Raw genomic sequence first — 15,794 nt, forward strand, 5'->3', positions numbered from 1 at the left:
CTCCTTAAAAATACTTTTGAAAAACTTTATCTGAACAGGTCTATAGTATTTGCAAGAGTATATCATGTAAACTTCACTGCATCTGTTACGTGGGTTAGGAAGTCAGTCTCGAGTTCTTGAGAAACAATGGCAACTTTCAGCCATTAAAACTTTCAAAAAGTGGTACGAGTCGGACGCAATTACATCACTGATAACAGCATATTTATTTCTGCATGTGTTACAAAAAAACAGACCTATACCAAATAAATAAAAAATGAAGACCAGAGCCGCTATCCGGAGACATACAAGGTGTAAATTTGAACAAATCACTTGCCTGGTCACATCTCCCATGAAGTTGAAATGAGGCATAAACTAATATGAAAACTAATAGCGGTTCCAGTAGGTTCTGCGTCTGAACCAGTTGTAATCAGGCAAACGCTGAATTGGTCCCATGGCAGCAATTGCAATATCCTGCAAGGGGGAATGCAAGTCAAGTTTTGAAACAAGAGGGCACAAAATTGCCTAGAAAACAATTGGTGTCTCTATCACTAAGATATATGGTTCAAGTTCAACCAATACCTTGTCATAGATAAATCGGTTAGCAACACGTTTTATTGTGCTGGCATCAACGGCATCAATTCTAGCAAATAATTCTGCAAATGGTATTCTTCTGCCGTAGGTGAGTAGCTGAAATGATGACCAGATAAGAAATAAATAAATGAAGTATCTAGGGGCAGCATATTTGGCGTAGGTCAGTATTTTTGGTAAATCTACTCCTATATTATAAATCAGAATCAGAATACAGAATGAGTGACACTCACTCACCCCACTCTCTCAATTAGAAATTGTGAATATTTCCCCTTCCCTCCCTTGGATGTATTTCATACACTACTCCCACAATTCACAAAAAAAATCTCTATCATCTCAAACTACGCTCCTTTTATCTTTATTTGTATACTTGATCTTCTTATTAAATGTTTACTCCTTTCAAACTATCTTTTATCTTTATATATATATATATATATATCTTCTCAAACTACTCTTTCATTAGTTCCTTTCTTTTCTATAAGATCCCCTCCAAATTGTGTCGTGTAAGAATTATTTTTTTTTTATCAAAATATCCTTAATTACTTTACAATTTTTATACAATAAACAATAAAAGTAAATTAACAGTACAATTTTTCTCTCATGTGAAAATTGGAGATGACTGGTCACAAATTAATAAGATAAACTACATATCCACTATTCTCTTTCAACACATTAATTAATTTGATGGAAAGTAGCTAGGTGAAAAAAGTCAAATAATGAGTCTCAATAATTTTAAGGGTAATTTTGAAACAATAACAAATAGTTAACAAATTTAACGTACAGACTAAATTAACCAAATTTCTTAATTCATGTGAATTGTGTTTTTCAAAAACTAAAGTAACAAATCATAGGTGTATTTTGCACTAAACAGGTACATAGTTTCTTACTTGCAGTAAAGTGTTAAATAATTTTATTTTGTCCATTTTTTTTAAGTTATTAAAGATTTTGTACCTGACGCCCAATATCTTCAGCTACTGGACTTGTTCCATCTATGTGGAGCAGGAGTGAAGATTTCAGCTGTAAAAAACACAATTTTAAGTGGCTATTGCACAATAACAGAATACAGAAATAAATTGAGAGGAAAACAACAATTATTTTTCATTAATAAATGAAAAGGATCAATATAACAAACATATCAAACAACAGCAAAATATATGTCCTACAAAGGATTCTAAAAAATATTGATCCAATGGCCCTCTGGACATACCATAATTGGGATAGGTTAAACCTTTAATTATTGGTAGTCAACTACCACCTTTTTCGGGATAAAAGATAATCATCATTCATCACATGTAAACTAAATAAAATGCAGTATAACAATAAAGTACTTACATCAGCATAACCTAACCTAAAATGTAGATAGTGAGCAAATATCAATAAATTAGAAAAACAATTTCAAATATATTTGGGGACAAGAAAACATGAAGCATAAATGGAATCGGAATAAATGCTGTGACCCACTCAACTTATTTAATCATTTTATGCTTTGAAAAGTTTTAATCCAGCGTGCATAATTGCGAAGAAAAAGCAATGTCAAATTGAATTTCCATAATAAATATCACTCAGGTTTTATATTTCCATTTCATACACAGTGAAATATGTCAACCATTTAATTTTATTTGAGCACTAAAAGGTTGTTCAATAGAGTAAAACATGGCATCATAAATAGAGTCAATGACAGAAAAGAATGCCATAACTGATTGCATTTATCTAAATTTTTCACAATTCTAGATCTCTATAAACAATTATATGCCATGCAATGATGCAAAATTTAGGGTGTTTGGGAATCAGTTGAATTCAACTCAATTGGAATCGGAAAAAAGTTACCGTCACAAACTTTTTTTTTTTTGCATTGGAACGTGTGTTATACCGTTGAATGTGGTTTTAAACTAGTATCCAAACATACACTTACTCATAGGATTGTCAATCTATGTTTTTCAATTTTCATGCTGGCTTCCTATCTCTTTCTGACAGAAGATTCCTAGCTAGTTGGACTGTCAGATTGTGAAGATGGTAGAATTTCCAGAATGCCAGCCTTCACAGGCAGTTGGCACCCACGACTTCAATGGATTGAGCAGTGGGGCCTGCAACCCATAACCCCCCAAGTGAATGGTTTTAACCTAAACTGACCTCATCTCTCTCAATCATCTCTCATTCCATCGAGGTTTTATGTTCATTGATTTCCAGACATCACAAATCCCTTACACCTTTGACCTATGCCTCAGTTCTTCATCAATTTTCATTATCGGTGGGAAAGGTTTTCTATTCCACAGTGACATTGTCAGTCTCTCATACCCTCAATACACCTATGTTCTTTGTCAATCTCTGCTCTAATTTGTGAATAAGTAATTGAAATAATTAAAAGAAAATGAAATTTAATTGCCTATGGAAAAAAATTAATTAAAATAAGTATTTGTATTCTAAATTTCAAATTGGATTTTGCAGGAATTGAGTATGTTTTACAATCTAACATTAAGAATTTAATATGAAAGCAGACAGTGTTGTGACCTGAGGAATTAAAGGTGATTAATCAATTTTAATTACAATTAAGTCCTGAAAATAAAATTGAAGCTTTCAATTTCTTCTGATTAAAATAAGCCATTTATTTTAATCTGTTTTGTTTCCAACTCAGACAGAAGCTTGAGAGAGAGCTTTCCTGATTAAAATAAGTTATATATTATTTATTTGATTCAAATTTTGTAAAATCCTTATTGACAGGTACACCTGTAATTTCACACATCATTATTTGACATAATGTAACCTTTATATTTTGGGCTAGAGTACCATGTGGCACACTTGAACTAGATATTTCTTTACGTAGGCTGATGTTATATTTAATTATTTACAGTGATCACTGTAAGTATGACTTATTTTCATCTATTGCCGTGTATGGATTAGATTTTTTTTCCACATGAGATATGTTCTTATTAACAATGTAGCGGGTTGTGAACTTGAAAAATTTACTCTCATTTTCATAAATAAATTAATAAATTGTTTTCAAATTAAAACTAAATCCCTGGTATGTTGTAGAGTTGACTAGTAGCAATAGTGGGTTGTACAACTGTTGCGAAGTGAATGTTTTGAATTTGGTCTTTGCTATGTGACAGAATTCTTAACTTGTAACTATGTGTTGATAATCTAACAGACGGGTCCTCTTCTACTGGGAGATAGTTTTATGTGTACTAAACTAATCAAGTGCCAATTATCTAACATATCTTTCATGCAGAAGCCAAAATCTATTTTTTACATTGAATTAGCAGGGAAGACAAGTGTGTAAAATAGGAGCAATGGTACACACCTGATTACGAGCTCGGGTAACATCATCTTCTGAAACCCGATAAGCTAACTTGGTTGTCTCGTGCATTATTGCATAGGATAAGTCATCCAAGGAATCTTTCTGAAGAACAAATTTCAATGTATTTTCATTAAAGACAATTTTAAATATAGGAAAGGGGGAAAAAGCAACAAAGAATCTTCTAGAGGCAGAGAATGTATAAGACAATTTATTTTGGATACAACTTATGCATAATGTTCTCTCAAAAAACAAAAGATTCATACAATGCCTACAATTAAGTAATTTACATTGCATAGAATTAAGATTAACATGGCCACAGCATTCTAGATTCTACTTGGTTAATATATACAAAATTTCTTAAAAGAAGAAAATATAGACAGCATTCTAGATCCTACTAGGTTAATATATAAAAAATTTAATTTGATTTAGTAGTTAGGTGAAAATTGCAGGAAGAAAGTAAGGAGAAGAAATTGGGGGAAAATGAGGTTTTGTCCTGTTTGTGAAGGAAGATAAATTTCAGGGAAATTGACATGAGAACTGTTTCTGTCCAGATAAAATCTTTATGATTATAAAACGAAACTAAAAAGCCATTGGAAGCATAATAGCAAAGAAAAGTAGAAAAATCAGATGAGAATTATGAGAAACATCCAAGAGGGCTAAAAGTTCATGTGATTGGCAGATACTTGGTGTCTTGTATTCTAGTCTACAAGGTGACTCACCTTAGCAACAGCATAAACACCGAAAAGACCTGTATCCTTGTAATTGGTATTGAAGGCCATCATGCTTTCTGCAACTTCATTAATGCCAACTCGTTGTGCCAACTCAGAACTGTTCACAATAAAATTTTACTCCATTATGTGATTATGAAGAGGCAAAGCAGCTAGTTTTTTCTATCTATTTTTTTTGTGGTTGGGGGGGGGGGGGTGCTCAAGTTTTGTACCCCATGTGTTTTCCACCTCCAGCAGACTTGTTCCAAGAACCCAACATAGCTTGCATGACCATCAGAGCAATGGAATCAGGATCTGTCCAAGCAGCACCTTCAAAAGCTACAGCAAATTGTGCAAGGGGAATATCATCATCCAAAATTCTAACCTGTTTTTGTAGCACAGTAAAATAGTCATTAAATTTTACTACCAAAAAAGACAGTTTTATATGCACTCAGCATGTATATTCTAATAATCTTGCCTCAGAACCAGTGAAAATGGCTGGTTCTTTTGCAACTAACTGAGAAGCTGTGGTGGGAACTATTGACAACTTTGTAAACAATGTTTTTACTTGCTCAACAATATCTTCATGCTTGACAGCTCCAGATGCAGCAACTACCTGAGAAAGCAGGCCCAAATAAAACAGCCATAAGGCCTTTTGTCATAATTAAGTATTAAAAGATACTCTGTATGAAATATATTACAAAATAACCATGTCCTAAGAATACTATCAGATGCATTACTAACATGATATATACAAACAGGACCTCAATAATTTTTTGCATACCATCCTAGGAGCTGTGTAGTGTGTCTGAATGTAGTTTTGCAGATGATCTTTAGTGATTGTCTTAATATTCTGTGTCGGTCCAAGAATTGTTCTACCAAGTGGGGTGTACTGGAAAGCAGTTGCATGTAAATGGTCAAAAATTACTTCTTCCATTTGTCCCTCAACCTACAAGCAGTTGCAAATCATAAACCAATTAGAATGGGAATGCTACTATGTTAGCCTGTCATAAACCAATTCAGGAGAAAACAGGTAGCTACAAAGGAATAAAAATAAAACAGTGATTTAACACAGGAATGTGCTCAACATGCATGCTTGCACACACAGAAACATATATATACATATACCATTTAAGAATTTTTTTAAGTCATCATATAGACTCAAATACAAAAAGTGAGACTCGTATGGTTCTACAGTTGGTGATGTGAGGATCTGCTGAATTAGTGGCTATCTTGCAAGTTAGGATGTAAACAAACAAAATCACAACCCAAATCTAAATCAAAACCAAATCTCATACAACTGTACTTCCACCAATTACTGCTCAGCTACTTCGCTAGAGATAAGAAATTGGGCCCCTTTTCATCAATCATTCTCTATAGTAGAAGAAAAATAAGATACAGAATTACAGACATGGAAACCATTTTGGTGTATTATAGATGTAAATGCATATATATGAACGCAGAACAAATGTGCAGTAGTTTCACATAGCAACTTACTCAAGTTTAAACACTCAACAACATTTTAATGGTAACATACAGTACACAATGTACAACCCTTTATAATGCAAAAGACAATAAAAACTGTCTTCTAATCCTAACAAGACCAGGTTTTGAATTATCCAGGAAAAACAGAACTAGGCAGTAATCAAGCGTTGGAAATCAGACTCTTTAGCCACAAGAAATAGACATCATTTCCTCAAAATATTGGAAAAATAAATCATTTCTAATCCCATGATGTTTGATCGAAATTCTTCCAAAAAGACCAAACCCAATACCCATCGTTACATAACATGAAAAAATGAAAAATCATAAAAAGAATAAAAGTTTCAATTCAATATCAAATTCCATTGTTCATTAGCTTCTGCATTTCCCATCACTCGAAGCAATAAAATGCCTCAATACCCAAACGCACCAAAAAATAATACCTTTAAAAATATCATAAAATGGAGAAACCTTCTCAAAAAAAAATTAAAAGAAAAAAAATCTTTCTATTCAAATACCAATTGCACCATTACCTCTTCCATTTCCCATAATTCAAATCAAGAAAACACACCCAATCCCAGCGAAAATCAACACCTCCAACATTACCACAAAATAGAAAGAAAGAAAAAAAAAAAAAAAAAAGCCACAAAACCATTTAAAAGATATATATATATATATATATATATATATATGCAATTCAAATCCTCATTGCTCCATTAACTCTTCCATTTCCCATAATTCAGAGCAAGAAGAAAACGCCCAATCGCAAATAACACCTACATGATGAACACAAAATGGAAAGAGAAAAAAAAAAAACATTTTAAAAAAACGAGCAATTTAAATCTACATTGCTCCCTTGTGTTTTCCATTTCCCATAAAAAACATCGTAGCCAATGACCATTCGCTACAAAAAATCAACATCTTCAAAAATAACACAATAAAAAAGGAAGAAGAATGACAACAAGCATTACCTCCTCCATTTCCCTAAGAATGACATCACGCTCGCGGCTAATCCTATTCTCATCAAACTTGGAATTCTGCAATATATCAGCCAAAATATCGAGCGCCTTGGGAACATCCTTGTCCGTAACCTTAGCGTAATACGTTGTCTGCTCCCTTGACGTGTACGCGTTCAGGTGCCCTCCCATGTTCTCGATCTCTTCCTCGAGCTCCCTCACGGTCCGCTTCGCCGTCCCCTTGAAGATCATGTGCTCCAGGAAGTGCGCGGTGCCGTTCGTCTCCTCCGTCTCGAACCGCGACCCGGCGTCGATCCACACGCCCACGGTCGCGGTTTTCGAGGCCAGGGAGGACTCCGTCGCCACGCGGAGGCCGTTGGGGAGAGTCGTCACCCGGGTCTCGGGCGCGCCCAGGACCCGCGTGTGGTCCACCAGCGTGGGAACCGGGGACCCGTGCTTGAGGAAGCGTGAGTCCGGGTTCTCGAGCCGGCGGAGCTTGGTCTTGACGGCCTCAGCCAGGCGGTCGTAGACCATGGCGTCGGGCGGCGGCGGGGAGGGGCGGGGGGAGGGCTTAGATGCCGCTGGGGCGGTGGAGAAGGGCCGGAGGGCGGGGGGACGGCGGCGGAGGCGGCGGGTTAGGGTGAGGAGGGTGTTGGAGGTCATGATGGGTGGGTCCGACCTGACCAGTTGTGTGTATGAGGTTTGCTCAGAGGGGGGAGAGTAAGAAGGAAAGTTATGAGATGTAGGAAAAACAAAAAGAGCAAGAGATGGCTGTTTCACTGATCCACTTTCGGCACCATATCATTCGGAATTTCTTTGACCAATGCCATGAACACAGTTACCTTCCTCTTCCCCGTTGTGTAATTTTATAATATAATATAATTTTTTTATATAACTGAATTTGTAATATATAACACTCATAAAGGACACGCTCTATCCTTCCTTGTATTTTAAAAAATAGAAAATAAAATATTTAAGGTTAAGTAGATAACACTATAATCGTGAATCGTTATCAATTAACCAGTTCGAGAGGTTTTTAAATAATTGAAAAGATAAAAATAAAAACAAATACATCAAAATTACCTTATATAAAATTTGTTGTAGCATCGATAATTGTCCCTAAAAAAAACCTCTAATTGGCACCAAATATTTTACTTATTTTATCATGATCTTATATAGATATATATTAATTACCATTAATTATCCTATATTTATGATTATTGTCATGAATGGTTCTGCAAATTATGGTGCCTTATTTATTGTCTCTTGTTGGAAAAGGGGTCATTCATTGATCGAGTGTCATCTTGTGATGTCTTGACGACTGATAAGAGGCAAGTAAAGGATGACACAATCAGTTGATTAGGGTAAGTAACCCTAATCAACCAGACAATCAATGGGAGGTCGATATAGTATACAACTCTCTAGACTCAAGTGCTAGAGTCACAAAGAGCCTAACAATTTGAGGAGTTCAATCAATGGGAGGTTGATATAGTACACAACTTTTTTAGGCTCAAGTGTTAAAGTCATGAAGAACCTAACAATTTGAGGAGCTCGATTAAAGGGAGGTCGATATGGTACACAACCCTTCAAACTTAAGGGTTAAAGTCAAGAAGAGCATATCCTCATCTTTGGTGTGTTGGCCAAAGTATGGGACAATTAGATTCATTTCTAAGACACACACTCATAGGATATTTGGATTTGAAAGGTTGTCCATTTTATTATAAGTTGGAATGTTACAACATTTCCCAAAGCTCTATGCTCACAATCATTGTTTCATGGATTGAAAAGGACTAGCACATGACATGTGGCATGTTATCAATGGCGAGTTTTTCCTCTCATTAATGAGAGGCTAGGCCTTGTCACTTCATGAAGTGTGTCGCGCACTCATGAAACAAAGAGACCCTACTTCTTCAACTTCACACCCTCCCACTACTATAAATGGTGGTCTCACTAAAATATTTTCTACTTCTCCTTTGTGCTACCTTCCTCAAGTTCCCTTATAGTTCTTTTTTCATGATGGTTTTTACTAGTGACATCGTTCGTTGTTCTAAAAAGTCTTTTCTCGTTAGAAGTTGAAAAGGTAATAACTTTACATCTTCTTCCCCCAACCCCTCTCTTAGTAGCATTTGATATCGCTAGGAGTCTATCCTTTCCCCTTATTGAGTTGTGTTGTGGAATTGGTCCCTTGTAAAAAGTTATAATCATTTTGTGATAATGGATGATTATAGTGAAATGTACAAGTGGGTAAAATAAAAGGTCGTGAAGTTGAGTTCAGTCTTTTGTGGGTGGGGGTTTATCAATCATTTAAAAGTTGAGTACGTGTCCACTAGGTTTAAGGAAGAAGTGTAAAACTCATAGAAATTGAGGTGAAAATAATGTGCCTCTGGAGAATTATCTATTAAATAATAAGATTCCAAACCGATTTCTAGCCTTGAAGTTTGTTGAAAAATGCTAACCTACAAATGGGCTAATTAAGAATACAATTTCATAATTATAGCTATACAATCATGTAAGATATGTTGTTTTAAAGGGTCAGCAAATTAGTGAAAATAATATCAAATAATCTGTCATCAATTCTATTGACACTCCCTCAAATTGATGCAGGTAAATCTAGAAGCATCAATTTGTTGATTAGGAAATTATGCAGTTGACTTGTCAAGGATTTGGTGAGGACGTCAGCTATTTGAACAGGTGTTGAGACATGAGGTAGAGTGATAATTCTTCGATCATAGGCTTCCCTGATTGAATGACAATCGACCTCTATGTGTTTCGTTCTTTCATGGTATACATGATTTGCTACAATCTATATGGCACTGGTATTATTAGCATGTAATGGAGTAGGTTGTGTTTGTGAATAACCAAGTTCAGAAAGAAGGTCCCGTAACCAAATAATCTTAGAGCATGTTGTAGACATGGACCGATATTCAGCTTTAGTGGAGGATTTAGAAATTGAATCATGTTTCTTGCATTTTCAGGATATAGGGGCATCCTCTAAAAACATACACCAGCCAGTAGTAGTCTTCCTTGTGTCGGGACATCTAGCCCAATCAACATCATTGTATGCTTTAAGTTGTATTGTTGCTCTTGTAGAAAAGAAGAAACCATGCCATGGAGTGGCTAGTAAATATTTAATGATATGTTGTACAATTGAAAGATGTAGGTGTCAAGGATTTTGCATGAATTTGCTGACCGTGTGGACAAAAAGGAGATATCAGGTTGTTCTAAACTTTTCAAACCACACTCTGGGTGCCTGGTTTAATCCATACAAAAAACGTTTTAGTTTGCAAACAGTATTAGGTAATGGTGAAGACATACCATTAGGAAGTTTGATGTAAAACTTCTTCTTTGAGGTCACCATGAAGGAAGGCATTTTTGACATCTAATTGGTGAATTTGCCAAGATTCAGAGGCAGCAATGGCAAGAATAATTCTGACAGTAGTCATTTTGGCCACATGTGTAAAAGGTTGATCCATCTGAATGCAATTTTATAGTGAATACAAATGATAAACTTGTGCAAAAAATGGGAGCCAGTTTGTTTAAGTCAAGAGTCGAATGAGTCTTTGTTCATTTTTTCTGTGACATTTTTGTTGGTCAACTAAGGATTAGGTTTCCCTTTGTTGATTTTGAAAAAATGTTTCGGTGACTTTAAATATCGTCCTTGCTCAATTACATCCTAAAAGTTAGGCCTTTATGAGAGTGCATCAAATCTTATGCCCATTTTTTAGGTTTTAGACCTTTTTTGAGTGAATTCTTTTATTTTTTTTCTCGAGCATAAGGTGGCCAATGTTGTGGTTTCATACGGTAAAATTGAAATTAAAAAAAAAAGTGATTTTGCATTTTGAGCACGTTTTTTAACAATTCTATTGAAAAACCTTGGTTTGCATGTAGGACCAACTTCCTTTGAGCACCAAGCACTAAAAGTATGGTGTCTCTATTGACTTTACGCAAGCATCATTGGAATGGGTTTTGTGTTAACCATAGGGAGAAGAAGAGTAGGTTGTGAGATGACACAAACCCTAAGCTTTCACATAATAGACAAAGTTAGGTTATCGAATTCCTTTATACACTAAAATTCAACCTACTTGCTTTCTTATTGAGTTTGTACAATAAAAACTCAATTACCTAACCAATTTAATTAAATTATATTTAATTACATCTATTATTAATTAACTAAACCATATTTAATTAATTAACCATTAAATTAAATTATATTTAATTTAATGACTTGTTCCTAGTATTTACTTTGTGAGTGACCCATAGTTTATCACTCAATTGGCAATATTATTTAAATATCATATCTTATAATAGATAGACATCTAACAATACATCATTGTTACCCAATTAATGAGTGATTATAATCGATTATTTGATTTCAACCTTTCCACAACTAAAATTATTATAAAGTAATTTGTCCCTTTGTCCATATGGTTTCTTGAACATAAGACACAATAATGTCATTTTTTTTAAGTCTAATCAAATATTTCTCGATATTGAAGTAGAAGTTCAAACACAAATAAGCCCAATATATCATATTGATACATTATCATGTGGCTACACATATTTCATGTCTCACTCTATTGAGATACACAAAACACAAATCTTGTTATGCAAGAAGGATGAATCCTTTCTAAAAAAAGTTCTTAAGAATAAATCTTGTTATTGAGAAACCTAAGGCACAAAACTTCTTAAGCACAGATCAAATGTACCAATTTTTGAAAAATTTAAAAATCATTTGATACTTTGTTTCATTAATTTAAACTAACGTACAATCATATAAATATTTTATACATTGATTTAAATCTATATAAAGAAATATCATATGGTTTTTAATTTTTTTTTAAAATTTGTAGACTAATCTATATATTGAGAACTTTTAATTTAACTGTTGAATCGTTGAAAATTAATTTAAAACATGAATTATTGAGTGAAGTCTACCAAAACTTACTCTTTGAGTAAGTGGATCCTTTTCATATATATAATAGATAGGTATCTAGCAATGCATACATACATACATACATGCATACATACATACCTCTCCTCTCTCTCTCTCTCTCTCTCTCTATATATATATATATATATATATATATATATATATATATATATATATATCAAAGTCATGATATAAAATAAAAAAATTAGCCACTAGGACTAACTCTATCAATCGAACATAATCATATTACCCATCAACCTAGTGTGGCCATCATGATTATGCTAAGCAAGATGCTTTGTTAGTAGTTAGCCACATTCTCTAATGTCATCATTTTATGTATCTTAATATCTCCTTTATCAATTCAGATGGAAACATTTAAGTATAAATATTTTACTTGGATCACTAATGAAACATAAGTTCCTTGAATTGCATGATTGGTCCATTGTCATTACAATAAAGGTTAATCAAGTCTACAATGCCAAGTATGACATCAAGTTCAATAATGAACTTCCTAATCCAAACAACATTTTTAGTTGCGTTTGTTGCAACTATATACTTAGCTTTTGCAGTAGAATTGACAATTGTCTCTTGTTTGAAATTCTTACACCATTCAAACAAAACATAAAGGTTAAATTATAATTTTGGTCCCTTTTTATTTTTTAGATTCAATTTGGTTCCATTAGTTTCAAATTTAATCTTCTAATTGTAAGAAAATGATTAATGTTGTCCTTCCATCCAAATTGACATTAACGACATTATTGAAATTGGATGATAGGACAATATTGAACTTTTGAAAATTAGATATCTAAATTGAACTATTTAAAAATAATGAGACCAAATTGAACATTCAAAAAATAAAGTGATCAAATTGAATAATAATTTATCTATCATTTTTTTATTTAGATAAAAAAAATTTGCCTATTTATTTAATTTGGTAATTCTATTTTTAAAATGTTCAATTTGATCCCATTATTTTTAAAATGTTCAATTTGGTCATTTATTTTTAAAAAAAATGTTCTATGTTGATCTTTTGTCTGATTTCATTAGAGCTGTTAATATCAATTTAGATGAAAGGGAAATTTTAACATTTTTTAGAAATTAAAAGATCAAATTGAACAATTTAAAAATAGTGGGAGAAAATTAAATCATAAAAATAAACAAAGGGACCAAAAGATAATTCAACCTTCATTTCAACTTCTAAAAAATAATCATCTCAAATGTATATTCTTGTTGATATAGGTTGATGAAGTTATCATGTGTAGGCCTTGTAATGGAAAAGGTTGGTTACCTTAGTAACTTTTGTCAACAATGGGAGCGAGGAGAGATTAGGATAATGTTTAGTTTAAAAGAAAGTTGCAATGTACAGTGATAAATCAAACTCCTAACATTATTGAATTTAACTTCAAAATATTAATTTAGTTTGTAATAAAATAAACCCAACGTATCAGATAAAAATAAAAAGATGGAGCAAAAAATATAAAACCAACGAAACAAGATATGTGCAATGAATTGCAAAAGAAAATGGCATGATAGATAAAAAAAATGAATATGAGAAGAGAAGTGAGTAGAGGGAGAAAAGACTTTGTAATTTTAAGAAAAAAAAGTAAATTACTATAATGCTCCTATGATCAATTAACTAAAAAAAAAGAAATGAATGTTTTCTTTGTCTTAAAATTTTGGTGTAGGCTACTAAGGAGTCTAACTTAAAAATAAATGTAAGTACAATAACAATCATGTGTGTGTGTGTGTATATATATATATATATGAGGGATCCTTTTACTCCAGGAGTAATTCTACCTAGACTTACTTTGTTCAATAATTCATGTTTTACATTAAATTTCAACCATCCAACCGTTCAATTTAAAAGTTCTTAATGCATAAATCAAATCTGCAAATTTCTTAAAAATTTGAAAATCATTTGATACTTTGTTTCATTAATTTGAATCAATGTATAAAATGATTTTATAATTATTCGTCAATTTGAATGAATGAAATGAAGTATCAAATGATTTTCAAAGTTTCTAAAAATTTACAGATTTGATCTATGCATTAAGAACTTTAAATTGAACAGTTAGATCATTAAAATTTGATGTAGAACATGAGTTATTGAACGGAGTAAGTATAGGTAGACTTACTCTTAAAGTTAAAGGATCCATTTTCATATACATATATATATATATATATATATATATATATATATTATGAGGGATGACAGAGTTAAAAAATAGTTTTTAAATTATAAATAAAAATAATTTATGATTAAAATCATAGTTTTAAAAATTGACTCAAATTGGTCAATCAAACTGGGACCCAATAGTATAGCTAGTTCAAGCCTCTTATTAGATTGTTTGTCTTTGAGTTAGTTAAAACAAATATAGTTCAACAATTTTACTAATAAAACCATTGAACTAGGAGTTGATTGTAACGACCCAATAGACTTTACACTAGCATGACAACAAAACACAACATAGTGGGAAAAAAATTCTTTATCTTAGGTTTTCTTGCAATAGAAACCTAAACATCATAAATGTACAATATCTATACATTGGGATCTCAATGATCAATTGGAATCAAAACTATAAAACAAATATTGATCATCAAAACAACAAATAAAAGAACTCTTTATGGGGTTATAGTAAAAAATTTACAATATTTACATACAATAATGAAACTATTACACAAATTGAGCAAATCCTAAACAATAAACAAACAAAGCCAAGAAACCAGTTGTCTCTAACTTCCACCATCCACCTAATGGTCAACAAAACAACAACTCTAATTGCCCAAACCTCCAGCTATACCTAGTTTGTTATCATGTCAAGATATAATCATCACAATCAACACAACAAACAATAGGGTAAATTTGTGAAAGAAAACAACATAACATGCTTGAAATAAACAACATCATCAATATAATTCAATTAGAAAAAACTTGAAAACTACATCAACATGTAGTAGTTTGTACAATTGAAAATCAACTTAATAACTAAAAACAACTTTATATCAATTGAACTATTGACAACATAAACAATTGAGCAACTAAAAGCAATTGAATAACATGAGCAATTGAATGAAATTGAACAACATGAGCAACTGAACATCATAAAAAATTGAGCAATTGAAAACAATTAACAACTTTATAAATAACTTGATCAACAGAAATGCAACTTCACAAAAAAGTATACAACTCATTAACTTTACATCTCAATAAACAATTTATCAACACAACATATAACTTAACAACAAAGTATACAACTCAAAACTTTACATATCAATAAATAACTTATCAATGCAACATATAACTTAACAATTTTAAGTGTTGTCATGCATTCCAACTAAGAGATCTCTTACAACATAGATAAATAGTTTAAGTAACATGATCTTACCAAATCACTACATCAAATCCCTTCAAATTTGGATCAAGTCAACACAACGTCTGACATACCAATGCCAATTTAATAACTTGATTATTTTTTGAATGTTGCCACTTAAGCTATGAAAGTCCAATAATTTTGTTAAAAATGTAACAACTTAAGTATGAGTCTACCACAACATTAATTTGCATTAACTAAGTCTATATGGAATTAACTCATCAACTATTCTCCAATTATTATGCACCTTTTTAACACTTAGTTGAGGATTTGACCCTCAACCTTATGCCTTACCGTGGAGAAAAGATAGACACTAGAAGCGAAGGTTTAATAATGTATATAAAAAACTCACACACTTTCAAATACATGAAGTAGTATATGTAACAGACAAAGGGTTAGTAAGAATATTTAATGATCACAAAAAAAAACTATACTAGTTTACCTCAACCACTAAGGCTATGTCTAGTTATCAATCCAATTAGATTA

The 15,794-nt window shown here is 32.5% G+C and overlaps 1 protein-coding gene across 2 annotated transcripts; it reads right to left on the reverse strand.

Moving 5' to 3' along the window:
* Positions 1–113: 113 nt before the first annotated feature.
* Positions 114–7,875, reverse strand: LOC109817600 (putative mitochondrial-processing peptidase subunit beta, mitochondrial). 2 transcript variants are annotated; one of them, XM_083070019.1, is made up of 9 exons: positions 7,023–7,875; positions 5,354–5,518; positions 5,138–5,185; positions 4,803–4,954; positions 4,582–4,690; positions 3,866–3,964; positions 1,519–1,584; positions 559–666; positions 114–450 (listed from the first exon to the last, which is right to left on the reverse strand). In XM_083070019.1, exons 1-9 carry the CDS (start codon positions 7,668–7,670, stop codon positions 364–366), a joined length of 1,482 nt encoding a protein of 493 aa, XP_082926145.1. In that variant the 5' UTR covers positions 7,671–7,875; the 3' UTR covers positions 114–363. The 2 variants fall into 2 exon arrangements, with proteins under 2 accessions (XP_082926145.1, XP_020238495.2); XM_020382906.3 differs by having other exon boundaries at positions 5,048–5,185; positions 7,023–7,873.
* Between the last annotated feature and the right edge of the window lie 7,919 nt (positions 7,876–15,794).

The sequence above is a fragment of the Cajanus cajan genome, chromosome 3, assembly GCF_000230855.2.
Source record: "Cajanus cajan strain Asha chromosome 3, NIPB_CcT2T_4, whole genome shotgun sequence".
Classification (NCBI taxonomy): Eukaryota; Viridiplantae; Streptophyta; class Magnoliopsida; order Fabales; family Fabaceae; genus Cajanus; species Cajanus cajan.